Below are 27128 nucleotides of genomic sequence, written 5' to 3' on the forward strand. Positions count from 1 at the left end.
ATAGTGAATGGCAATTGGCACGCAGCACACGCGAGATCTCGTCGAGAACTGTTATGCTTTCCAGACTGGATCCATATTGAGCACAAAAATAAGGTACTAAGAAATTTTCATGCGTTCAAATTCCTTGAAATTAAAACTACAAATATAGTTCTCGAGAAGGCTTATAATTTAAAACTACATAAATATTTGCAAGAAAATAATAGCACCTACACACAGTACATAATACACACATGCGCTATTTTAAATCCCTGTCTTGAAATGCAATTAATGTTAAGATGATGAGGAATGTTGGACAAGAGACTGTTTGGACAAAATAAATACTCAAGTTACAAGTTACATCTTTCAACTAATTCTTGCCATTTGGACTACAAAATGCTTATTTCGTCCGTTCGTTATCATTCCCTAATATAATGTTGCCCTCTCCCTAAAGAAAATGTGACTATAACAAAAAATTAGTATAAGATTTTGTCTTAAATGACTAAGTAGCTGATAGCTTGCTATAAATCCAGACACTCCTTATTTCTAAATAAAACTCCAAAACACTTCTGCCACATTATTTTGGGGCGTTATTAAAAATTGTCATATTTCTTGTAGAACTTTGTAAAGAACGAACATCGGGTCAGGGGTGAGAAATTACAAAAAAGAAGATGATGCAAGTAAAAAGATCTACCAACCTGAACATGGATAGAATAGGGAGATACCAAGATCTTCCTTAAAAAGATTAATTTACAAACCTTCTACCCCTATGCCGCCGCCCATATCATACCTCATAAAGTAATTAATTCCGTTTTAAGACTGGAATTAAATAGTATAGGGAGTAGTAGGACATAAAATAATAGGCATAAAAAATCGGGAAGCATTTTAGTGAGTTTTTCAAAACTTGGTTGCTCAGTCTAATGATGCTCTTATTCGAGCTCTTATTCTCTCGAGCTCTTATTCTCTCAGTCTTATCTCCACCAAAGAAATTTTTAAAAAGCCGTAAAATTGGAAGGAAACAAGGAAAAATTCGGAGTATGCCTTGAAATTGCAAAAAATGGTCGAGATACCAGGAGGGCGAAAGAAATCGGCAGAAATCGGTTGTCCCTTGACGAAACCGTGATAATTACCTCGAAGAAACCGCGAGAGTTGACAGGTTTGAATAAAGTTGCAAAATTTCAGGTTGATCTATATGAATTTGCATAAAAATGAGAAGATTAATAATTACCTTGTGAGGAAAACTTCGACATAATCAGTGCAGCTAGGTAGACTCCCTTGAACGCTAAGACGAGTCCATTTGATCTCTAAATAGTAACTTGAGGATGGGTACGAACTCGATGGTCGAATATAAGTGGTACAGAGTTCGTTATTCGAATAATATGTCCTCGAGAGTGTTTGTAGGGATGTTGTCGCATATTTAGTAGAACTATAGCACACTCCATTTGCTTTATGCAAAAAAATTGCAAATAGATGCACGTAGAAAATGGAATAGAACTTCATGTTGTTTTTGCCTTGAAGAAAGCGTGCTGTCTTGTAACTTGCAAAATCAGACTGCCACTGGCTCATTCTTTATCGGTTTGATAAATCCACTAAAAAGGAAAACTTTCCATTTGCAGCATACGTAAGTATGGCTCGAAACTTCTTCATTGAAAATGCCCCAATCTCGCCGGTATCAAATTTTTCCGTTTTCCTGCAACGCCTTAGCATTGCTTATCAAGAATGAGTATTCATGAATATAATTCTAGGTAGAGGGGATTGCATCGAGTTTTAAAGAGAAAAAAATCATGAAAATTTTACTGAAATAGTGTGTTTTTTTTTGTGGTAACTGGAATAATCCTCCAGTGAGATTTATCAATGAAAAAACTAGCAAAGTAGGTTTGGAGCGAATTTGAGAGATGGGGGGGAGAGAACTAGCGATTGTTAGTTTCAGAATTTGTACTTATTCAAGAGTGTCCTACCATTGGCCTATTTAATTCTCTGCCACATCACACTTACTCCTTACAAAGAGACAAACAACAGAAATTATGACAGTTCCTAATGAATGAAGTATTCTTGCACAACGAAACAATCAAACACAAAGCTAAATTTCCAAGGCAAGATGTTTATATAACTTTCTAATACTCATCATCTAGACGACAGAAATGTTTCAAAAAATTCAGTTCAATCTTGATACAGTAGCTTCTATTAGTACGGATATATCTTTTTGATTAGGAAATTGAGGTTGAATTTTGCTCTTATGTGTCATTTGAAAATGGCAATTAGGAACATTATAAAAAAAAATATTCGAAAAAATTTAAGAAACAATATGCTAACTTTTTGCCTAAATTTTTAACTGCATCTTGCAAGATATGGATGGTTGGTTCTTCTCTTTGTAGTAATTTATTTAATTTTGTGAACAGCTGGATCAGGCACGTAAATAATAGGGGGGCGTGGGGGTGTAACGTCCCCCCCCCCAAAGTTTGGAAAATCCAGTTACAGTTGGAAAACTTAACGGTTGACTTGGAATTTTTTTCTTAAGTCCAAACTTATGAATTTTATATTTTAAGAAGTTTTTTTATTTCAAATGTAAAAATTCTAAACATCAAAATTCACAGGCTGAATCTGACTCATCCATTAATCGTTTTCTATTGTGAATCCCGTCTCCACTGGATCCAAATTGCACAATTGCCTCGTTTGCTTTCTTTTTGATGGGAGTTGAATCAATTTACGAACAGGCAAGGTGAATTTCCGGATAAGAAACTTGAAACTTTACAGTTTGGAATAATAATACCCGCATTGATCAGAAAATTTTAGAGTGGGAGTTTTTTAAGAAACTACGAGTAGTTAATTCAATAAAAGATTAAGAAACTTTCAGTACTAAAAATTCTTAACGCTTCTTATAAAAAAGGAGTTTATGCTAAACTCCCCCTGTTATTTGTTAACGTCCTTGACTCATTATCATAAATTCCTATGACAAAACTGCTGTGAAGCAAGAACACATTGCAAAATTGCAGTAGAAGTATTTGATGAAGATTTAGATAAAATTGATCAATTGATCTGAAAGAATACTACTAATCATTAAGTATATCTAATACTGGTTTTGCTTGAATGTTGCTTTACTTCTTACAGCAAGTTTAAATTTTTGTTTCATGGTAATCAAAATTTAGAGATTTAGGCTTTTATGCTTTAGGCTATTTGTTGAGTAAGGTTTTGGTAATTATAAAGAAAATATAACTATGTTGTTCGGGCTATTTACAAATATCAATTTGGTGGGTACAGTAGATTTACTGGTCGCATCAAAAATTTCTCACTTAAAGTTGGTACTCCTGGTCACAAAATTCAAAGTATTCAGACAGTTCACCTTTGCGCTTTGAGCTTCTATCAAACCAATAAAATAAATCAATCATAATATTTTCAATGTTTATACCAGAGAGTTCAGTGAAATCATCGTTTGCTTCACTAGCAACCAAATGGGCAAGGTGACAAGGACAACCAGCAATAAAAATGCTTGGATTATGATCTTTGCAGCGAGAAGCAATTGAATTTCCGATACCAATCATTGCATTTGTGTGATGATACTGAATGATTCAGTAAGCTTTAGAAAGGGAAATAGGAATAGGGAAGCCACGATTTTGAATGTCCATCCTTTTTATTTTGATAAGGATCAAGATAAGGCACTGGAAACGAGCAACAACATCCTAACTCATTACAATGGCCTAAGCTAGTAAGGATGGATTTTGCAATCTGGAGTGTAGTATTTGCATTTTTCTTCACGAGTGGGCAATGTTGCTACAATGGCCAACAATACAGTTACGCTCCTTCTACGTCTTCGAAAACTCTTTCCCATACTTACTACTTAAATAACGAGAACTGTTGGTTTAATATTCAACCACAATCATGGATCTCTTCAGGCTTCTATTTAGAAATCGAGTGGAAACAGTTCGAAACGGAAGGAAACATGCCATACTGTAATGATTACGTCGAAGTGTTTCTTACCAGGTATGAACTTAAATGAATCATTTCCTTTGCATCAACGTTTTTTTGAGAAAAGGCTAATTGGGGGTAATTTTGACAAGTTTCTCTTAAATAGGTTTGTCATGCTGCAGGTGGCGTACGCACGGTTTAGGCCAAAGACTTTGGGAAAATGGAGCAACGCCCTTTTGAATACAAATATTCAAATCAAACATTGTGCACTTCGAAAAACAGGTAAAAGAATGTGCATTCGCATTAGTGAAATTACATTTCCAAGGGTTGAATGGGGGAGGGTTTTGTGGCTATGGCAAAATCACCAAAAGGATTGATTGACTGACACTGTTTTGTATTTTCGTGCAGTATGGTACTAGGCCAGTTCTTGAATTATAGTCCCAAAGCATGCGGGTGGGGAAGAGCTTTTTAATTGCTATTCTAGGGATATAACATAACAATCTTGGGAACCAGTTGTGTGTACTATTGTGCATAATTTAGGTGCACACCAAAGTGCACACATATACACTGGAAATTTTGCTCTTGCACACTAAGAGATATAATTGGAAGCTGCCATACATTTCAGTCTGGCTCCTGAACCCCCCCCCCCCCCCAAACATTCCCTCTCTACGCTTTTCATAATAAAGACATAACAGGGGAAAGGAGTAGCACTACTTTCCTTTTGTTAGGATTCAAAAACATTATCTCATTTTCCATAGAATTTACAGCATCTGTTATGGAAATCATTTGATAAGTTAAACATGGCTTGACTTCCAAGTAATAATTAATTAATGCAATTTATGATTTGGGCTAGGTTTAACATCCAAGCTTTAACTAAAACTGAAAATTGTGTGGCCATATATTTCATCAACAGCCCATTCAGGCACAGATCTAGACCGGTTGCACAGGTTTCAAGAAACCAGTCAAATTTTAAGAGCTATGTTTCTCTGTAAATCTTTAATTTTTGATCTAAAATTTCCATTGCAACAATTGCTGCATTTCTCCCTGACTGACTACAGTTCTCCTGTTTACATACTGAACTGAACCCCCACAAGATTCAGACAGAGTTCCTAGCTGTGCCAAAAGGAAATAATGAATAAGTCAATAATACCTAAAGGGAATAACGGAAATGTGGTAATGGTCTTACATATTTAAAACAAAAAAATTAAGTAAAATTAAATAAAATATCACTCAATCATCGAAAAAGAAAGTAAAATTAGAAAAAATTAAAAGAAAACAAATATAATTTAAGTAAAATTGAATAAAATCAGTCACAAGATGAACCAAAACTCAATTAAAGTTTTTAAGCCTGAAGAAACACAGTTCCATTTGATTTACTGTAGACAGTCTGATTGATTGATTGATCTAATATTCCAATTCTACTACCATAATAATTATCAACAAAATACTGATAATAATGATGATATAGAGAAATAAAACAACAAAACAATGCAGCTAGGTGTAGTAGAATTCTTAAGGAGGTGCTCGCAAAGTAGGTAAACTAACGAGATGAGACACCCCCTCCCCTCACCCACACCAGAGCCATGAACACAAAGGCGATGCCAAATTGCTAGCTTAATTTAATAAAGTTTGCTAAATGTATCGAATACAAATTTCGTTTAGGCATTCACATAGCATTTAGCAAGTGATGTTTTAGATTCTTTTTAAATAAAAATCTCGAGGTAGAGTCTCGAATGTCAGCTGATAGGTCAGTCCAGAGTTTCACCTCATATATCGAATGGACTTTAAGCCAAAGTGAAGTGTATTTTTTTATCTAGATAGATATCTCTTCGGAAGGACTGCCTTGTTTCATAGTGAGGGACTGAAAAATTTAGTGTGAAAAAATCGTTAAAGCAACTCGATGTTAGTTTTTTTATTGATTTAAAAACAAATGTTAATAACTGGAGTTTTTATATGTCATGAAGTCTGAGTAGCTTCACACTTCTAAAGGTCGGTATTGAATATGAAAAGGTGTTTTCATGCAAAATTGCTCTAACAGCTTTTTTGCAGTTTGAAAATAGGATCAACATATGAGGCAAATGTTTGACCTCAAGCAAATTGCTTGAGATCAAACATTTAAAAAAAAATGGCAAAAACAGGCGGAGTTTTTACAAAATCAGACATTTTCTACCAGCTTATCCTCTAATGTGCATCTACAATTCTCTATTTATTTCATTTCTCCAGTACGGTATCAATAATTGATACCGTACTGGAGAAATGAAATAAATAGAGAATTGTAGATGCACATTAGAGGATAAGCTGGTAGAAAATGTCTGATTTTGTAAAAACTCCGCCTGTTTTTGCCATTTTTTTTTGGAGAATTCATTAAGATGAACTTTCCAACTAAGATGTTTATCCAGAAGAAGTCCCAAAAATCTTACATGATTTGACATGGTGATATGTTGTTCACCAATTTTAATTCAGTTGTCAGATGGAATAGTTTTGCTGGAAGAGTGAAAAGTTATGTAATTAGTTTTACTTGTAAAGATACTTTAGCTTTTGATATTTAGTCATCAGATTCTTATGCAACAACAAGTAAGAACAAGATATTTTCTTAGGCAGCTGGAACCTTTTTATGTTTTTTCTTACCTCTGTTTTTGCCTTTTTCTGCACAACGTTGATTTTCTTAAATAAGTTTATGTATTTTGAAATTATTCAAGCCTATTGTTTTCTTGTTCCACTCGAAAGAACTTTTTCGTTTTCTACAGTGTCAAATATTTATGGAAAAAGCATACAAAGCTCCTATGCCTGATTAGCATTAAACTCCTTTTACCTAGGTCAAAGAAAAGCATTGGCAAGTACTGTTCTGGAAACATAAAATCAAGTGTGCTGTTTAACATGTACTCCCATGATGGTTATGCATTTATCAAGTTTGTGTCAGATAGTTCTGTTACCAAAAATGGATTTTCCTTAACATATCAGCTGAGAAGGAAATCTTCAGCACCTCTTGGAGGCCAGCCATTATCAACATGTCCGTGAGTATTCTTCATGAGAAATTTAACATTGTATAATTTTTATTGGTTTGTGACAAATTATGATTTTAAAAAAAACAACCAAAGAAGATGCTGATTGAAAGTTGGCAACTCCTGTATTCAAAAACAGGAAAAAGGTTCAAAATCTTGAGCTACTGTTCTTTTTTTGCCTGTCTGGTTCTCGGCTATGAAAGTCAAAGATGTTTGTAAATTACAACATATATTAGGTCTAAGTTTACTGGCAGTCTCGTAATATTGACCTTCAGCATTTTTAGGCAAATGGAAAAAACATTCAAAAACCCTTAATTTAATGCTTCTATACTCAGCAATAGATTTTTCCATATTGGTTATCCAGTTTTATTTTGTGCAATGCTGAATTAATGTTATCTGCTAGACAATTATTGGAGGTACCACAAAAGGCTGATACCTGGCTTATGTTAATGCTTAGTTAGCCTTCATTTTTGTTTCTTTTCCTATTGCAGTAACACAGGCAGATCAGCAGCAGGAAATTTCTACTCAGTTGGTTGGCCAAATGGTTATGCATCCCGAGGCTGGCCTTGCATCTTCAGCTACAGTCTAGGAAACAACAAAATGAAAATCGCAGTCATGGATTTGGATTTTTACAAATTAGAACGTTCTTGTTACTATGAAAACAACTATCTGGAAATTAAAGGTATGCAAATGCTCTTTTTCTGATTATTTAATCAAAAGAAAAACACTTTGACATGGGAAGATTTTGTAATTTTAACATGTTTTACTGTTGAATTTGGTATGGCAAAACTAGAAAGATGTACATTGCACTTATATATTTGGTTAAGGAGTGTGGTTTGAAAAATCCGTTGCTCTAACCAAACTTGCTCTTCTTTTTTTGATTATATGAATATTTGCCTTCAGGAATGTTTTATCTCGATCAGGCCCGTGGAAACACCTCTTGTTAGTGTTCACTCAATTTTTATTTGATTGATTTTCTACCGTGTCATGGTTGTTTAACGCAGGGGCGGATCCAGGTCACCGCAAGCGCCATACGTAAGGCAGTCTTACATACATAAGGCAGAATTTTCAGGAAGGTACAAACAATTCCAGCTGTACCAGGTTAGACCTGAAAGGTCTGGTCACTTTATACCTAAACCCTTTTGTGCGATTTCGTTTTTGTCATGGCACGGCAGCATCTCCCATAGAACGCCTAAATCTCGAATTGGTAACGTGCCTGATTTGCTAAAGAGAGGCGACCCAGACGATCCATATTTGGTCATCCTTTTGTAATATCTCTTTTTCTGAGAGTTTTTGACAATTGTGCAGCATTGGGAGCTGTCAAAGTTTGATTGTGCTGCAGCTAGTAAGTATTGTGCTCCAGCAAAAGTCCATTGTGCAGCAGTAGGAACAATGTGGGGAATCCAGGAATTTTAACTGCCACACAAGCCATTGATGGAAATTTGAGATGCCGCACAATCGATTTCTAGGAAATACAATTGATTTGACAGGTTATACAATGTTCTTCAGGCAAATAACAAAAGCTCCCGAATGCCGCACAATCGATGGGGTCCGCCGCAGTTTTAACATAAACATATGTAGTAAATATTTGCTTTTAATTTGCTTTTAGCTGTCACTTTTTATAATATCCTTTCCAAGGGAACCACTCTTTAGGCTAAGCTTTTGTTTATTTCCTATTGTTTTAAACTATGGAAGATTTTTGGAACTGGGATGCCCATTGTCCACTCCCCCCCCCCCTTTTATGGTAAAATCAGCCTTTCTTAAATTGCATCTTCTTCATTTATAGATTCTAGTAGCTTCTACACTGATCAGAACTCAATCAAACAGTACACTAATTCAATAAGTGGAAAACTTTGTCATGCAATACAGCCTAAAACATACTCAACAACCAGATCGAATGTCTATTTCTACTACAATCCGGGTGCTAATAGCAGAAGTTTGAACCGTGGTTTCGTTATAGGCTACATTGAATATGGTTAGTACTGACAACTTTTTTGCTTCTATATTCATTGCCATTTTTGGATCATATTAAAAGCTAAGCATTAATATGGCGTAAGGTGGTATCTATAGAGTACCGAATAGGCCGTAAGCTGTGTCAGATTTTTATTTGGTCTCGCTGCCCTCATTCCGGCACTACGTTTAATTAGCATTTTCCTGCGTGTTTTTTCGTGCTGATTACGAATCTTCTTGTTGTCAACTGTAAAAAACTGCAATTCTCTTAAAATTCAGCTTCAAACTTCACCATTCCCGCGCTTTACGTGTTTAGGCTCGGCAATCTCCTGCGTCTTTCTTGTTGCAAGGTGTATAAGATGGAATGCCGAAAGCCGATGCTGCTTATTATTCTTGGGCCAATATCACAGTCCGGGTAAAACCTAAGTACCAATTGCTTTAAAATAAACATGGCGGTCGGCTAAACAAATTTCTCCTATTATGGATCGTTGTTTGATACAATCTTGATATTCTTGCTTTCCAGTAACGGCACCAATTGTTTTAGACATTCAGACATTCTTGCTTTCCAGTAGCGGCACCAAGGGGTAGAATGGACGGTGGTAGAATGGAATGAATAGATTTTGGTTGCTAAAATTGCCATGGTGGCTAAACTGCGCCGGTGGCAATGGTGTAGATAGAGGGGTCAGAGGAAGCAAAAACACCACTATAGAGCTGAACTGCTATTTTGTCGGAAAACCTCTGCTCTTTTCAACAATTTAACATGGTTGTCTATGTTTATCTAAATGCTATGTTTTGATGGAAAAAAATTGAATCCAAATAAACATAAGAATATTCAATATATCAAAAGATCCTCCCATATCGCACTGTTTCATTCAACGTCGCACTTCTTAAATACAATCGAAATACAATGTACGCATCAAATATCATACCTACCATACCTGATAACTGATATCTGATACCTGATAATATGAGCATAACTGATATCTTAGCACCATAATGCATGAAAATGAAATTTTCTTAGAAATTCTTAAAGGCTAGAAAATGAAAAACGTTCAATTCGTTAACTAAATTGGACCACAACCGACACACTGTTGCAAATAGATGCAAATGCCATAGTGTAAATCTGCATGACATACATATTGTCCTATAGGTTGCCCTGCAATCACATTTTTGGTAACATTCAGAAGCTTTTGAACTTCTTTAGCCCTAGACAACAAAGATGAGAAATTCTTAACAAAATCACATTTAAGACTGAGGCAGGCAACGATTTCATGGACTTTGTTATTATTGTCTCTTATAATGTTAATGTTGATGGGGCGGCTGGATAATTACTTAGAAATTTTTTTCAATTGATTTATTATTTATGGTCTTCTAAAGCCAAGGGTCAGTGACCCCCCTGACCCCCCTCTCCTCAGTACTGTACGAGAATAACCTGTACAGTATGAACAAGCTTACTCGCATTCGCCAACTGCAAGCTCGTTCATGCTGTTAACTACGGTGTTATATTCTATATTCGTAAAACAGATAGTTTTGACCATAATACATGATGATGTTGTGATGACGTCATCAACCGTTAAAGGTATCTTCTCAGACACGAAGCGTTTGACAACGCTCTAAGTTGCACGTTTGTATACTAAGTTAAAGCGATCGATCTGGCGAGAGCAGTTTCTGTGTCAAAAAATGTTTTTTTAAATAATTTGACTGTATCGATGACGTCATAAAACCTAGAAATTATTGACCCCCGTATCTCACGAGATGCATGTTTGTCAGAGTGACAACAACTGAGTTTATATCAAGTAGCACATAATAAACAAGAAAAAACAGTCGTGAAGTTGTGCCCGGATGCGGGCAACGAAAATTGATTTTGGAGCACCTTTTTTGGTCACAGCTTACGGCCTAGAAGTGGTGACGTCATAAAAATCTATTTTTAGAATTTTTGAACTTTTTATCCCAGAACCTAGAAGAGAATCGTGAAATACCTCTTAATCTGCAAAATTAGTTAAATGCATTACGAATTGGCTGAGATATGGCCACTTGAGCACAGGCTCTTGCCCCATCAAACCTTTGTAGTTTGGTCTTGGTTCATAACTTTATGAACCAGGCCAGAATATGAAATCTTTCATTGGCCATATCTTGCCCAATTTGAAACATATCTAGCTAATTTTTCACAATGAGAGGTATTTTATGCTGTTATTTCAGATTATGTGGCCACATTTAAGAAATTCTAAAAATAGATTTTTGATGACGCCACACTTCCGTACTCTATTTCCAAGCCACTTGGAAGATGTTTACTTGACATAATGAAATTGAAAGATTAATGTTTGCCAGCTGATACCACTTTCTGCCCACTTTTTTAAAACCCGCCTGTGCACTGAGAAACAGAGTTGCCAGATGGAATTTACAAACTCTGGCCAGGCAGATGACAAACTCTGGCCAAAATGCATATAAAAAGGCCAATTTGAAAATTCCCCAAAAATACACTGCGCAAAGTGAAGTATATATTTCCATGCATAGGACTTTCAGATAATCTCCAAGCTCAAGCAAGAAACTGAAAAGCTTTCTCCTTTGCTAATTGTTAGGTTAGCTGATGATATTTGACATTTGAGTTTACACCGTGCAGTATTGATCTTTCAATTCATAATTGTTTGTTACTTAGATTATTAAAGTTTACATCAAACAAAGGAATGACCTCATAAACATCCTACAAAGGCCAAAAAAGGCCAGATTGAAGTAGTTGGCCAAAAACAAATTTTCCAGGAAATTTAACTCTAAAAAAGTCCAAAATTGGAAAATTTGGCCTGAAAAAGGCCAATCTGGCCACCGTGCTGAGAAACATCAGGTATCAATCTTCAAATATCTTTTATCAAAATATCATCCATGTATCAGCACACACCAATTATGCATCAGCAAATATTAAATATCCTACTACGAACCTCGTGTATTCAGCAGCAGAAGTCATTTTTACATCAGCAACACTAAATAAACGTCGGCAGAAATGAGGTATACAAATGCCGACGTCAGGTAACATCGAGAAAAGTAATAAAGAACAAAGCAATACAACGGAGAGAATCAATTATAAAGAGATCGAATTTTAAAAATAAATTAAATGATTACTAGTATTTTGGTCCGGCGTTAGAGTATATAACTCTATCTCATTACATTGGATTCTCGCCGTGGTGTTGCTTTGTTCCCTATTTTATTCATATTATTACTCATTGCAATATTCTCAAAATCCAGCAAACAGCATACCCTGCTTTTCTTCCTTCTTACATACAAGATCAGGTGAAGTAAATGCTAACCTTTTTTCCATCGACGAACTTCGAGGCATTGAGTCATGCCAAGATGGAATAATAGAACTGACCAAAACCCTTCGATTCACCTCCCTTTTCCCATCCCAATTCCTAGTTGAACGGGTCTGTTGTACGAAACAAGACCACTTTTAACAATATCAAGCCTTGGCAAGACGAAGGAGCCGTTGCTCTTACATTTCTATTATGTTTTAGTATGGTTTCTTGCCTCTTTTTTTTCGCCAACTTTGGCGTTTTGTATGCCCGTCGTAACCGTCATTACCCTAAGATTTGAACACGATGTAGTTCCAGACATGATATAATCACATTATTTTGGCATTAAGGCAGCGGAACAAGTTGGTCAGGTTGGTCACTTCCATCGACAACACAGCGATCAACAACACGTGCGTGGTCAAGATGGAGCCACTGGTCAAACTGGCGCCGTCCAGACATCAGATTAGATTCAGAAAGAAATCAGTCAACGTACATTGCCATTGGTGCATCGATTGGCGGGGTTGTGTCTCTTGTTGCCATTGTTGCAATAATCTATGCCTGTTACAGAGGATGCTGCAAATCGGGTATGAATAGCACTGAAACTTCATCTCCTACAGCCCCTTTTCTGGTCAACCCAAACAGCTCGATTGCTTACCAAGAGCAAGCTAATTTTCAAAATGTTAACTTGCAGACTCAAGAATCTAAGCAATTATAGGAATTATCAGTCATTTCATCATAGTAACTCTGTATATAGCCAAAGACAAATGACTGAGCCACCCGTGTAGAAATAACTGCAGTTCCAGGCATCGATTTTTTAATCAAAACCTTATCATTTGAATACGTCGGTGATAACATAGAAGTTTTAGTTTGGTTACTCCCGATGATGTCACTGCCCTTGAATGAAAATACAGCTTTAGATCGACCCAGAAAAGCAATTGTCATTTTGTGGGCTAATACTCAATACATTACGTCTACCTAATTTTTGTCTATGCGTAATTGAGGTTTGCCGATTGAAAATTTGAAAGTGTAACTCGAGGTGACGAATAGAAATTATATTCTTTGTACTTTAAACGATTGTTAAGATTGTACTCGATCAACATGAAGTACAAATGCTTCAAATGATTTACATGAAATATCCCTCTGCCTCCACTTTTGATTAGTCACCTCTCCATTTCCGTCAACATGGACAGAAACTTCCCCCTCGTCCTCCTTGCAAAGAGTTTTTAGGCGGTATTCCATAAAAAACAAACCTCTTTATATACCACAATGCATTGGCACAGCGATGACGTCATCAAAGTTTATTTTGCATGGAATAATTAGAGTCGATGTTTGATTTGCAGATATATAATTTTGAATATCCGGTCAGAGTTATTGCATCATAAATTTTGTCTTCCTAAATTTTGCAGCAATCGATATAGGCTAAAAGTACATTTGATCCAATTTCAAATAATTTTGATGTTTCGAGAAGTTTTGAAATGTTTTAGTGAATTTTAATTTGGAATCTAGTTGTTTGCAAATCAGTAATCAGGAAACTTTAAGTGAACGCAGTATGTTACATACTGTGATGACATTAAAAATACTATATTTATATAGATGCCTGTCAAATAAAGGAGGGGGACCAGAGGAATCCAGCTTTGTCTGGCATTATAAAGATATTCCTCCGAGGAGCACGCTTATTTTAAGTTCCAGACACCCCACCCTCCTATTTGTTTTAGAAGCAAAGGACCTTTTCATGAAAGACAAGGGGCGAAAAGATTCCAGCAGTGGCGACCGCCCCCCCTCCCCATAATACTTTAGAGGACAATGGCTTTTAGAGGACAATGGGAAATGTGATGTCATCTTATTAAAACAATAGGCTTGCCCCCCCAATATTTGACCAAGTGTCCGCCCCCTAGATTCCAGCTATATTTCGCCATTTTAGAAATACTTCTTCAACGGGTGAATGTAGCGTACTTAGTAAAGGGTGCTATTGTAAAGGGGGCACCCCAAAACATTCAGCTTTCGCCTTCCCGCAATCACTGTATTTGTGTGTTGTCATCGCTATGTAATCATTAATAATGTGTATTTAATCTTTAAGTACAGTTATAGCATATGAAATGTGTTATGAGTACATTTTAAAAAAAGTTTACTCATTAGACAGTAAAGATGTGATTTTAATCATGTGATTTTTTCTGTGTTTTGTCTTTGAGCAGAGAATTCACTGTGAATGTATTGATTACCAACTCTTTCATTTTATAAGAACCATTAAGTTTAGTTTCAGGCTGACTGTTCTTAATTTTTTCGAAAATATGAGGCTGGATTGTTCTTAATTGTTCTTAAATTGATAGGGTACGTAAGCAGTGCGGTTGCTAGCTTCTTCGCTCTAGGAACTGTTCAGGCCTCATTTGCCTACAAAGTGAGTCAGACAACCTTAATTTGCCGTCAAGTATGAATATTCACAGAAAAAGCACCCAAACATGGCTAAAAATCCTCGTTTATGAGATAAAAGGTTGTTCAAAATTGCATTTAACAGTAGCTCAGCCTCAGCTTGTTCTTAATTTGTTCTGAACTTTTGACCAATTTCGAGGCTCGTGTTCTTATAAAAAAGAATGTAGATGTACAGAATGCATCAACCTGTAAACGAAGTAAACAATTAATTCCGACATCTCTTATCGAATTGACGACTATGCCAACGAATAAGTTATAATTTGACATATACTCAATTCGTAAAAAAACATCTTTGTCTGCATCTTTTGCTTCGATTTACAATGATTCACAGACAAACGAAATTAAATGATTGCTGCCCAAAATCGAAAAAATGGTGGCACTAACTTTAGTCCCTCGAGGGCCGGAGGTGGCACTAATAGCACACACATAAATTTTTCTTTAAAAACCTTAGCTCAGGATTAGAATAAAGTTTTTTAATTTCCTTTTTCATATCAATGCAAAAAAGTTTCTTTAAAGTTTCTAAAATACCAAAATTCTAAAGACCCAGTTACAAAAAACAAAAGCATTATATGAAAAAACATTAAATAGAACACACACTTGGGCTGTGACGCAACTTGGAAAAGGGGAAGAGAAAATTAAAAAATCATGCAAAAATAGTCCTGCTTTTCAAAAATCCTAGTGGCGTTGATAACCATCCGTGCGTCGGGGTCCTTGAAACATTAATAAGACAGAAGGTGCTCTCCTCTCAGTTGATCAAGAAGTTGGTGTCTCAACTCACTGTCCCGGAAACGCATTCCCATCCCGGTAAGGTTTTCTTAATTCTTTGGTCAACTTAGGACATGGCTCCTAGACCGTTTCTTATTAGTAAAATGAGTGTAGATATGTTCCTTCTAGGGTACATTAAATAAAAATATGTTTCTTCGTAATGCTTATGGCAAATGTCTCTCCGTGCCAACCTCGACACGGACATAAACATTTTCGCTTTTGTCCATTCGAAGAACTTAACTTGCCATAAGAACTGAGTACCAGGCAATCTAAAAGTATTAAGAAACTCCAGTGATAGTTGCAGAAAGATTCATTAACAACTGAATTATGAGAAAAGCAATAACTAAGAATTTTCATCATAACTAAGAACGCAAAAGTTCATCTACTTGATTGGCTGGCAAACAAATTTAGACACATAAAATAAACATACACTTCCCAATCCACGTACATCGTTAGAACGGAATCTCTTGACAGAAATATCATGAAGAATTTAGAGCAGTAGAAACATTGGGGAATCTTACGACTTGCCGTTCAGAAATACCAGGGGGGTGGGGGTACCTTAATATGTTTTTAGGTACAGGGACGTGCTTCATTTAGGGGTACCTTTTTTTAAAAGTCCAAATTATCGGTATCAGTTTTTGAAATAAGTGCAGAATTACGGAAACCATTCGAAGAAACATGCAGAATTATAGGTAGCATTAAGAAAAAATATTGCTAAATTATTGATGGTTGCTAAATTTAGCACTAGCAAGGTGAATGTCCACTTAGAAATGAGAGTAGGAAATATTTGAAAAATTAAGATTTTAAATTAAGATTTTGTAGTGAAGAATATGCAAAATTTGTTATATAAATATTAGCCTTAACTGATTTACGTGTATCTATTGTTGTTTATTCTCGGCGAATTGCGGTGTTTCATATTTGCTACATTTTTATCGACTTTTCACCGCAAGAACTCCTTGGAGCCCGTCGAGCAGCCTGCTACAGTGGCCTTTTCCGAGGGGCGATTCACTCTTGCAAATAGCGTACGAGATTTTGCCTAAAACAAAAGGATTTCTAGAGATTTTCAGATAACACAATAGGATTTTCACAAAAGGTGTACGAGATTTTCTTAGAGTGATTTGCCACTCGGCCTTTTTACTTCATTCACATATTGTTAAATGTTTGCTTTTTTCAAAGCCATTTTCAAGTTCTGTACCGCCAAAAAATTGTTGTTAGGTTTATAGCACATATGTACAGTTCCTCATGTGGGCTGGTTTCGATTGACACGCAAGTCGAGTTCGATCTAACCTGTACCTGTAAAATCATCAAAAATAACTTTGCAGGGGCGCAAAGGCGAACTAGTCCCTTTTCATACAAGCTCGGTGAACCTGTGTTAATTTTGTGCCATTTTCGTAGCTTGCTTCATTGACCACCCCAGCATAGTAGCAATCTTCAGCCATTGTTCACGGAAGTACCTCTTTGCGGCTGTTAGAAAATACATAATTTTATAGCAATATTTGCACTTCTATATACATGTGCGCCTAAAGGTACTGCGCAGTTATGAAATCTCGTAGAGGAACTGTTGTCCACCATGATTTTTTCGATCCTGATTCTAAAGAAATTGATGCAATGCGATCACTCTTAATGAGAAAAAGCTTTGGGTATCTCCCGTTTGTTTATGCTCTGCCTGCTATTTTTGAGCAATTGCTGTAAGGCGATACACAAATTTCATTATCCAATGATTAATGCATGTCGCGGTCAGGTGATCTGAGTTTGCAAAAATGGATACATTAATATTCGTGTTGGTATATAAAAGCTCATAGCAGAGAAAGATAACACACAGAGAAAAGCACCTTCATGTCTAACAATGAAATATACACTGGCTGGCTACTGCATAACTATGTTTAACAAATGTATTCATAATACACTTAGAATGATATAGTTTAGTTAAAAAGCATTACATATTATATATGATTACATAATGATGAAAAGAAATTACGTTTAACCTAGTAATTGCTATAACTATCAAGGGGGCATTCGAAGGGTTGAATGAGGGTTTGAGTTGCTATAGAACAATCTTTCATGAGAAAAAGAGATTCAACGGTTGTAGAAGTATGTGTGTAATGCCAAAGCAATGCTGAATTCCTTTTGTCTCCTTTTCTTAAAGGTATCCACGGTCATCTAATGAAGAGGGAGGGGTCGTTCAAAGTAAGGTGCGGGGGGGGGGGGTTCATTTGTCGAAATGTAAAAAAGAGTAGGCTACCCGGTTTAGCAGAAACTAACTGATGGGACAACATCTAGTTTCATAACTGCTGATATTCTTGAGTCTGCAAAGAACCATCTTGACAACTAGCTTGCTCTTGGAAAGCAATCAAGTTGTTTGAGATGATTAAATTAGGGGCTGTGGCAGCTTGTGTTCCAATGTTATTTGTGGCAGTTTTGCAGCATCCTCTGTAACAGCCACAGATTACTGCAATAATTGCAATAAGAGACACAACCCCGCCAATCGATGCACCAATGGTTATATACGTTGACCGATTTCTTTCTGAATCTGATCTGATGTCTGGACGGCCCCAGCGTGACCAGTGGCTCCATCTTGTCCATGCACGTGTTGTTGATCGCTGTGTTGTCGGTGGAGTTGACCAACTTGACCAACTTATATCGCTGCCTTAAACAAAAAAAATGATAATGTGATTAAGGAGATCTAGGAATCCAGTTTAAAAAATGGTACGAAGAGAAGGAAATATTTTCAACAAGCATTGAAATTGTCTAAATATTCCAATGACATCTTTTACACAATGTTTCTGGGAATGCAAGAGACATTTTGGACGTATTGACTGAAAAATAATCAAGTTGTGTCTGATTTCAAGACCTGATGCATACCTGATGCTTACTGATGCATACCTGATGTTTTATGGTACACGCCTGATGTTAATACCTGTATTTTCCTCGATGTTTGCTTTTAGATAACTGATGTTCGCTGATGTGTACCTAATGTTTGTTTAGGTATTTCTGGCATCATTCAGAAATAGTTTCTTTCAACGTGAACAGGTAAACATATTAAAAGGTAATAATTTATTAGACTTTATACAAGCAAATAAAGTGGAATATCAGCTGGCAAAAACATCTTTCCTAGGCATTAATGTCAAGCAACCTTTCCCAAGGATGCTTTGGAAAAGTGCGTATTGGAAAGTATCGTTTTATATTAATTAAAATGATAATGAACAGTAAAGTGCAAAGTTTTCTTATACTAACCATATTCAACGTAACCAAGAACAAAACCTCGATTATTGTTTCTTCCATAACGACCCGAATCGTAGTAGAAGTAGACATTTGATCTGGTTGTCGTGTAAGATGTAGGCTGTACGGAATAGCAAAGCTTTCCACTGATTGAACTGGTGTAGTAATTGATGGAATTCTGATCAGTGTAGAAGCTCGAGGACTCTAAATAAGAAGAAAATGCAAGAGCGATAGCTTTTTCTAAAAAAATCATCTTTTTTAGATGAGCATTGACTTTTCTAAGCAAACTTTCTACGGGCTACGGGCAGCAATTGTCTCTGTGGCCTGTATCTTCAACATAGCTTCCCACTGTGGCAGTACAAAAATGATCCAACGATTTTGTGAAGCAAACCATAACAATATTACTCGATAGGATACAGTAACTACAATATATTCTGATAGTAATATCGTGGCAAAAAGAAGCTCATATTTTATTTTGTCATTCCGAAAGTCAATTGAAAAGCTTTGGTCTGGGAATCTAGAAGTCTAGGCCGGTTGTTCTAATTTTTTGTTTCATTTTTACGATGTCACGTGATCACAATTAATGCACGCCTTTCGTTGCAACCAAATTCGAAACTGTCCGGATACTTTCGTGAGGTGAGTGTATTGATCTCTTGTTTTCATACTCTCCTGTATGACAAGAAAAGATCAATAGATTGGATTGGATTTACGCTGCTTTAGATGGTTAAAACCTCCCGACCCCGAACTTTCTTGCAGCTATTTGCGCGTAGCTGGATATTTGCTGATGCCTAATGCCTTGAGGTATGTTTCAAAATCGCTTCTATTTCTTTATGTAATTATTTTCAGACTGCACGCTAACATACACTCTTTAACATACACTTTTTCATTTTTCTTCGTTGATGGGTTTACTTCTTGCTGTCAGAGGTTTAAACAGAAAATCGGCTGGGTTGTCAGAACTAAGCTTGTAAACAACCTCAAATTCGTATGGTTGCAAACAAAAAGCCCATCCCTCTATTCGCATGGATGGTTTCGAGTTGGCATTGCCGTCGATTTCTTAGAACTGTTTGCTGTCGGTTCTTAGTGTAAGTAGGACACCCATATACCAGAAAAGGGAAATTTTCTACTTCCCACAGAATACTCAAGACCTCATTCTCCGTTAGAGAATGTCATTCTTTTACCGCAGATACTGCAAAATCCACACGAAATACTCGGAATCATTTTTCTTTTGGTATAGAATTTAAGAATGCCAGCAGGACTAGCATCGACAGTAATAAAAGACTTGTTTTCATCAATGTAGGACATTTTTGAGTTCGTCAAAAGCTAAGTCATTGTGTGCAAAATCAGGTATGTAATGATTGCGAGGCATGTAACTTGAAGAGTTGAGGCATTTTGAAAATCTGAAACTATATTTTGATCAGCTTTAATTCTTTCAGGTGTGAATATTTGTCCTAAAAAACGACAGGGATATCGCACAAAATTTGCATTTTGTTGCATTAAGCGTCAGACAATTCTCTGAATGCTATTTTTAACTGTTGGAGAAAGCAGTATCATGCTTGTCCCTTGCATTTCTAAGGACAACAATATCATAAGGCAGATTTTGAGCTCCAGTAATTCCCTGTAACGTAGTTTGCAACCGATTTTGGAACAGTTCACTGTTGCAGTTGATGCCATAATGGAGGCGGCTATACCTATCTCTACCAACATGGGTACTCAACGTAGTGAAAAATCTGCTTTTTCCTTGAGCTATAGAAGATAAAAAGCTTGTACAAAACACGTTCATATGTGCAAAGGGCTGTATCTTCCAAAATGACTGACTCGTAATCAATCATTTTACAATCAATATTTCATTTCCATGTCTTGATAAGTCATTTTGTTACAGTAATCGCTTTTTCTCGGCAATGCGTTTTCTTGTCAAGATGTAGTGTAACGTTAACATTGTTTTCTATTTGGTTTTAATTTTTGTAATTCTTTTTACTCATCTTTTAAAAAAGCGAAAAAATCAATCAAGGACAGTAATTTGTCTATACCTTATCAGAGTCAACTGCCCTAGCCCACATCCTCCCTAATTTTTCTCAAATTTGTAGAAACCCAAAAACGCTACACATACCTTTTATTTCTAGATAATTGTTTTCGTAGTAGCATGAAGATTGCAGTTTGTAAAAATTCAAATCCATCACTGCGATTTTCATTTTGTTGTTGCCAAGTTTGTAGCTGAAAACACATGGGATATAATTGTTTCTTGGTCCATAAACAATTGGCCAACCAAGTGAGTAGAAGTTTCCCGCTGCAGACCTGTTTGTTTTGCTGAAATGGAAAGGATGACAGAAATAAGATGCAACTTTGCCCTTGTCAAAGAAGCCTAAATTGTGTTAAGTTACCTGTTGAGAAATTCTCCCAGTGTACTAGAAAATATATTTGTCTTTAATGATTTACCCTTTTCCTATCGAAAACTGATTTTATATAGTTGATATTGTGTTTGCGGCTAACAACCAACTAAATTTAATTTTCTATGAGTTGTTTTAAAATTAGAAAGATGCCGTTGTTAGATCCTTCCCCTTATGACGTTATTAACAGTCCTTCAAGGATCTGTTTGCAAATTTCATTTAGGAACTTAGGTCCTTTTAAATAGAAAATTTAGCACTTTTTGAGCATTTAGCAATAATAAATATTTAGGACTTTTTAGCACTTGTTCAATAGACTATTGAAAGATGCAGAATGTTTTGTTGCGTTGATCTGAATTAGATTTCGAAAGAGTGTAATTTCTTATTAGATTTCGAAAGAATCTTGTCTATTTCCAAAAAAATTTGAGCTAAAAAATTTAAAACCGACAAAGTTAAACAGCCATTTTGGTAAATTTTTAGAAAATTCATGCCATTGCTACTAACGAATAAAAAACTATCCAACATTGTTGGCTAAAACATGTTTTAGAAGTTATACGATGTTTTGTGGTATTTTACGTAATTTAATTTCCATAAAACATTTCGTAAAACATATTTTTTTCTCATGTTTGATCAACAATGTTGCGTTCGTTTGGCCGCCCCATAAAACATTTGTTTTACTGACGCAAGTGCACTAGATTGAAACTCAGTAGATAAAGCACAGTAACTGTAGAAAGCTGTGCAGCAGCTTTTGACAACCACAGCGGTTTTGACAATAGAATTGTCAAGTGATGACATCACTAAAAGCTAATTTTAGAATTTTGAAATTTGTTCCCATAATCTAAAAAAGCTTTATGAAATAATTCTAGATCTGCAAAATCAGTTAAAAGGTTATACGAATTGGCTGTGAGATGAGCACAAGCTCTGGCCACATCAAACCTCTGTAATTTGTTCTCAGTTCATAACTTTTTCCCCTCCCCTATAGAACAATGTTGGTTTACTATCAAACGGATTAGAATTATAGGAAGCACATTTTTTGCGCTTCTTTTATGATATTTCTCTAAATCATCAACATTGTTTTAGGGGGAAGGGGGTGGAAGTAGTAATTTTTTTTCATGAAAGAAATGAAAGATATCAAATGCAGTGTAAATTGCTGGGTATTCCATGTACTTTCGGCAGGCATTGTCTGTAGCTATATTTGAGAAGAAATTCTTAAAAATGTTGGAGTTGATTTTATCATCGAGACAGTGTTTCCCATCCATTTTTGGGAAACTTTTAAGGTTTATCTTGCCAATGCCAATATTTTAAGTTTGTTTGCCAACAACTCAAAGACGATATATCATAAACTTGATGGCTGAAGGATACTTGCTGGGGTGATTGATTTTTACCTTGGAAATTGACGTCAGTGTTCTAAGACTTTTGGCAGGCATTGTGAGAAACAGATTGTTTTTAATCTTATTTATTTGTTGTCGTTTAAGTAGAACTATTTTGGACTTTTGACCCTGTTATAATTAGATATGTTTAGCATTGTTTAGGCATGTCCTCGGGGACACGTGACATTTCTTCTCGTTATAAACGTGTCTTCGAGGATTTGCATTATACCCCTATATAAGCTTTGGGCGTGTTTTACCCAGGGAGAAAAGAGAACAGCATCGATAGTAGTACGTACGAGTTACCGTTGCAAGCAATTGAAGATACCTTTTTCGGCCTAGTATTTAGCCTGTTGCTTAGATAATGCTACGAGGTCAAATAAATAGCAAGTTGAAATTAATTTGGTTAACCTGTTATTGTTTATGTTGCTTTTTCTTCACGTTGTTATTATCATTTAGTTGCATTACATCTAGAACTCGTTAATTAATTATATATAATTTTATCAACTATTTTGTAATCTTGTTTATTTAGCGAACAATTATCAAGATAGAAAGAACGCCAGCGTTGTGTTTGCTTAGTGGTATCTGGGTTCATTTCTGATTAGTTCGTGCCCTCCTCAGTAGCAGATTTGCTTTGAAGCTACAGGCATTAGAGCTTGTAAAGAAGCTGACAAACATGCATGGTAGATCTGTTAACTGTTAGTCTCTTTATAACAGTAAATATATCACTTTCTTTTTACTAATTTCAAATTGTAACTTATTTGATGGCAAAATATCAAAATCAAATTTCAAATGTTTCTAAGAATCATTTGCATCCAAATAAAAATATTGTTAAAGTTCAATATTCCATAGCTGACATTAATAACATTTTTAAGTACAGGATTTGTAAACCTTGACTAAACATTTTCTCTTGATATTTTCTTGAAACCATATTGTGTTAGAAACGTGTAAATGTTATATAATGTGAAATAGTCATTAAGCAGACTTACGGACATGATGATGATAAATATGATTCGCCTCCAAGAGGTGCATATGAGTAATATTTCAGCTGATATGTTAAGGAAAAACCTTTTTTTCTCACTGAAAAATCTGATACAAAGTTGATAAATGCATAACCATCATGGGAGTACATGTTAAACAGCACACTTGATTTTATGTTTCCAGAACAGTACTTTCCAATGCTTTTCTTCGACCTAGAAAAAAAAGTTGAATGTTACTTAGGTCTTGGGCTCTCATGTATATCTGTCTGGGAGTCGAGAAAGGTTTCATGTTTTTCTTTGGAAATTTCTAGACACAATTTGACATCTTTTCAAGAATTTTCTAAGGCGTGCTTTTCTTAAAAATCAATAAAGCTGATTAACACGTTTCCATTTAAAAGAGAATGCCAAACATTTAATAACGTACAAATAAGAAAAGAGTTGAAAAGCAAATTCCAAATAAGGTGAAGAGCTATTCCAAAATGTCATTATAAGTTTCAAAGCACAATAAATTTCAAAGTCTGCACTTGAAGTGAAGAATTCATGGAACTGTAATTCTATGATATCAAATTGTGCCACCAGTAGTGGTCTAGAACAGTAGTAGTAGCCCACCAACATTTTTTAATCATCACTTTATTTTCTAAATTTGTTTCAGTAGGGTGCACATGCATCATATAGTAAAACTGTGCTTTCCTTTAATGTAAATTTTGTTGAGTTCAAGTTCCCTTCAACTGAACTTTCTGTAGCTAACTTTGTAAAGTCTGGTTTTAATTTCTTTTCCAGGAACTTATTACTAATACTGCTTACTTTTTGCGTCGCTATTTTATTGTTGTTATAACAAAATTTCGAGCATGAAATATTTACTTAAAATATCTATTGAAAAATTTAAAAATGTGAAATTGAATATTTTTCATCCCCTAATTTGGTAAAACTCAGGGCTGGTTTAACCGGAGCATGCCTTTTCTTTCAAGTTTTCCGCAAAGCAAATTTTAAGTGCCAGTGACAAGAAAAATCAAAATTATGCAAAAGGCTTTTTCTTAGGCGGTTAACATCACTGTTTCTCTATCTGCAAAATCTCTAGAAATAAGGGCCTTAAATCCATTTTTGGGGGGTTGAGCAATAGGAGGTTTTTCAAAAGGAGTCTGGAGAGAGTGACTCATTCTGGTATGGTATTCTATGATTGGCGATCACGAAACTTAACCAAAGCCTAGAAAATGCCCAGCAACCTTAGGTCGGAGAGGAATTTTTAGATTTAAATTTTTCATCTAACGATGACAAGGCCGTATCGAAAGTGAGAGAGCAAGTTTCGAAGGCGGTATGGTGAAGTGATGTTCCTACCCGATGAAAATTATCCATTACCACCCTCCTCTAATGATGTGATGGCAAAGCTGACACGTTCCTAATTATTCGGATCTTAATTTGGATAAATGTAACAAAAAGTTATTTCAAAGCGAAAACCTAGATCGATTTTCTGTTGATTCTTTTCCTAACAAGATGCACTTTACATCCAAAGTTAAGCAGAATTTTTTTGACGCGGCCTAAATGTTTCCATGAATTGACATTCCATATCAAACATCGCAACCTGATTTGAAATGATCTCCAACACTAGAAAAAAAGCAAGACATCTAAATCGATTCAAAACAACATAAAAAGCACCTCTATCGAGTGTTTATTAATTTAAAGCAAAAAGCTTCAAAAATAGAATTTCCTGTTAACAAGCTCCAAGGAACCCCTTTTTATTAAGACATAGAAAACCCCTAAATCCACTTGTTCCAAAAATGTTCCGAATTGATTAAAACTTCGTAGATTTGGCAAAATTTACGTGCATAAATATTTTTAGTTCCTCCTTGTTTTTATCTTGCTTTGTGAGAATATGTGAAACGCCCCTCGCTCGAGCTCCATACAGAAGTATTATAACAGCGACATCATATGTTTGTTTTCCTTAATTTTACTGCCGTAAAACTATTAAAAATAAATTGAAACTTCTTAAAGTTGGTAGAACTAATATATTTAAATGTTTTTGGGGTCTCGTTGTGTTTTCCTGGTTTTGTAAAATTATCTGAACCAGCCCTCGTTCAAGCTCCATACTGAAGCTCTAAATGTCTGTTTCCCCTTGATTCACTTCCGTTAGACTGTTCAAAATCGATTGAAACTTGGTTTGGGTTGTTATAAATCTTGTACGTAACGTGCTTTTTAGATCACAGGGTGGATAAAGACAACGGACTGAAACCGGCCCATTGTCTTTTTATGAATTTTACTCACAATCGACGCTATTACATCCATCTTTCGGAAACTTCTGCGATTGACTTTCGGGCATGTGAATGTTATCCAAACAGCCAGTACCGTTTAATGCTCTGACATATCAATATTTGCCCTGCTTAGATCGTTTTTGCTATGCCCGATCTCTGTATTCCTTTGAAGTGTGCAAAAAACAGACCTTGCCGGTGCACGAACACTCCAGAATACGTCAACAATTTCTCCGAAATTCTTCTGAAACTCCTCTTTGGCAGTGTTTTTTATTCTCACAAAACTGACGAAATCAAGTACTTTGGAGCTTGAAAAAGTTATTTTAACAGAAAAGTATGCAGAAAATAGTTACAACATTCGATTCAGCACTGCCAACTCTAACTAGAATGTAATAAATGGATTTTATGGAGTTTTTGTTTTCGTTTTCGTTTTCGTTTTCGTTTTCGTTATCGTTATTGTTTTCGTTATCGTTATCATTTTCGTTATTGCTGTCGTTATCGCTTTGTTATTGCTACTGTTTTGTGATTGTTATTTTGATTATTAACAAGTGATCTTTTGTAAAACAAACTCTCAAAAACGTAACAAAAAGAGTGTATATCAGCTTTTGAAAGAAACAAAAGTGCCCGGAAGCATACTATCCTTCCCCACCAATACTATTGAGCCCTCTACCTTGTAAAACTAAACGTAGTTTTTATTTCTATCAAAACTGGCCTTGACAGAGTTTGACAGAGCTCGACAGAGAAACTATGTTCCTCCTTCTTTTCTCCCCCATTCTAATTTGGTATCTAATTTAATCTAAAAAAAATTGATTACTCGCTGCACTTAAAAAGATTATTCTAAACTTTGCAAGACCTTTCCTTTTACATGTGAAAATCGAAATATATAAAACTATGGGACAAAATGGTGAAAGAAAGCTTAGAAATAATTAATGCCTTGTATTTCCCAGTCAAATCAATTTCCGACGCTGTTTTTGACCATCCCATAAATCTACAACGTACCTGCAAGGGTACGAGGGCCTATGGCCCGCCAAATGAAAGTTTTAGCCACAATTTGCCGCCTCTGGTTTATTCCAAATGATTTTTTGGCATAATTATAATTTTGTAAGTTAATCGCTTCTGAAAGGGACCCTGCATCTTTTGAAAAGCAGAAAGCTCTACTTTTGGCTTCTTAGATTTATACACTTAGCTACTTGCAAAATTGTCAATGTCTCAAAGTATTTAATATTCAAATTTTGAACGTTCAAATATTCAATTACAGTCAGGGTGCGAAAGAATAAAAAGTGTTGCATACGTACTGGTGTCGAGCCTCGTTTATATGTTATGTTCTGTTCTGTTTTATTGACCTCGTATTGACATGAATTAGATTAGAAGAGCTCATGGTCGATCATAGAGAGCTTGCATTTATTTTATTACACTGTTTACGAGGATGGGACATCTCGATAAAGATGAACCCACTGGCCAAAGCAGTAGGAAGTCCACTCTTTGATCCCTCAGAGCAAGAAGAAAATACGCTACAAGCATTTAGAGATTTTATAGACTCGTGGGAAATGTGTTATGAAGTGGCCTCAATTGGTGAACTGAAAGAGGATACATATTTACAGCCTGATGCCAAACCAATCCTTCAGCCGCCAAGA

The 27128-nt window shown here is 35.7% G+C and overlaps 2 protein-coding genes across 5 annotated transcripts; one reads left to right on the top strand and one right to left on the bottom strand.

The window, feature by feature from the left end:
• The first annotated feature begins 3445 nt into the window (after positions 1-3445).
• LOC135683529 (exoskeleton protein RP43) lies at positions 3446-14269 on the top strand. Of its 3 annotated transcripts, none has more exons than XM_089109530.1 (5): positions 3446-3954; positions 6696-6893; positions 7373-7563; positions 8668-8856; positions 9355-12456. In XM_089109530.1, the coding sequence occupies exons 1-5, from the start codon at positions 3686-3688 to the stop codon at positions 9417-9419; spliced, it is 912 nt and encodes a 303-aa protein (XP_088965656.1). In that variant the 5' UTR covers positions 3446-3685; the 3' UTR covers positions 9420-12456. The 3 variants fall into 3 exon arrangements, with proteins under 3 accessions (XP_088965656.1, XP_088965657.1, XP_065054882.2); XM_089109531.1 differs by having other exon boundaries at positions 3448-3954; positions 9401-12456; XM_065198810.2 differs by lacking the exon at positions 9355-12456 and adding an exon at positions 12463-14269 and having other exon boundaries at positions 3454-3954.
• Positions 14270-16115: 1846 nt separating this feature from the next.
• On the bottom strand, positions 16116-26715 carry LOC135683510 (uncharacterized). Of its 2 annotated transcripts, none has more exons than XM_089109533.1 (4): positions 23353-26715; positions 20631-20827; positions 18539-18727; positions 16116-17951 (listed from the first exon to the last, which is right to left on the bottom strand). In XM_089109533.1, exons 1-4 carry the CDS (start codon positions 23391-23393, stop codon positions 17587-17589), a joined length of 792 nt encoding a protein of 263 aa, XP_088965659.1. In that variant the 5' UTR covers positions 23394-26715; the 3' UTR covers positions 16116-17586. The 2 variants fall into 2 exon arrangements, with proteins under 2 accessions (XP_088965659.1, XP_088965658.1); XM_089109532.1 differs by having other exon boundaries at positions 16117-17951; positions 23261-26715.
• Positions 26716-27128: the final 413 nt, after the last annotated feature.

This window comes from Rhopilema esculentum, chromosome 7 (genome assembly GCF_057945365.1).
Source record: "Rhopilema esculentum isolate cy_ngs chromosome 7, ASM5794536v1, whole genome shotgun sequence".
Classification (NCBI taxonomy): domain Eukaryota; kingdom Metazoa; phylum Cnidaria; class Scyphozoa; order Rhizostomeae; family Rhizostomatidae; genus Rhopilema; species Rhopilema esculentum.

What these genes read in the sequence shown, in the direction of transcription:
- LOC135683529 (XM_065198810.2), top strand. Translation starts at nt 3,686, where the DNA reads ATGGATTTTGCAATCTGGAGTGTAGTATTTGCATTTTTCTTCACGAGT. An exon ending in GTCGAAGTGTTTCTTACCAG is followed by an intron (nt 3,955 to 6,695) that starts GTATGAACTTAA and finishes CCTTTTACCTAG; the next exon opens with GTCAAAGAAAAGCATTGGCA. An exon ending in TATAGGCTACATTGAATATG is followed by an intron (nt 8,857 to 12,462) that starts GTTAGTACTGAC and finishes TTTGGCATTAAG; the next exon opens with GCAGCGGAACAAGTTGGTCA.
- LOC135683510 (XM_089109532.1), bottom strand. Translation starts at nt 23,403, where the DNA reads ATGTACTCCCATGATGGTTATGCATTTATCAACTTTGTATCAGATTTT. An exon ending in TATTTATCATCATCATGTCC is followed by an intron (nt 20,828 to 23,260) that starts GTAAGTCTGCTT and finishes TTTCCATTTCAG; the next exon opens with CAAAACAAACAGGTCTGCAG. An exon ending in TCTTGGTTACGTTGAATATG is followed by an intron (nt 17,952 to 18,538) that starts GTTAGTATAAGA and finishes TTTTTGTTTAAG; the next exon opens with GCAGCGATATAAGTTGGTCA.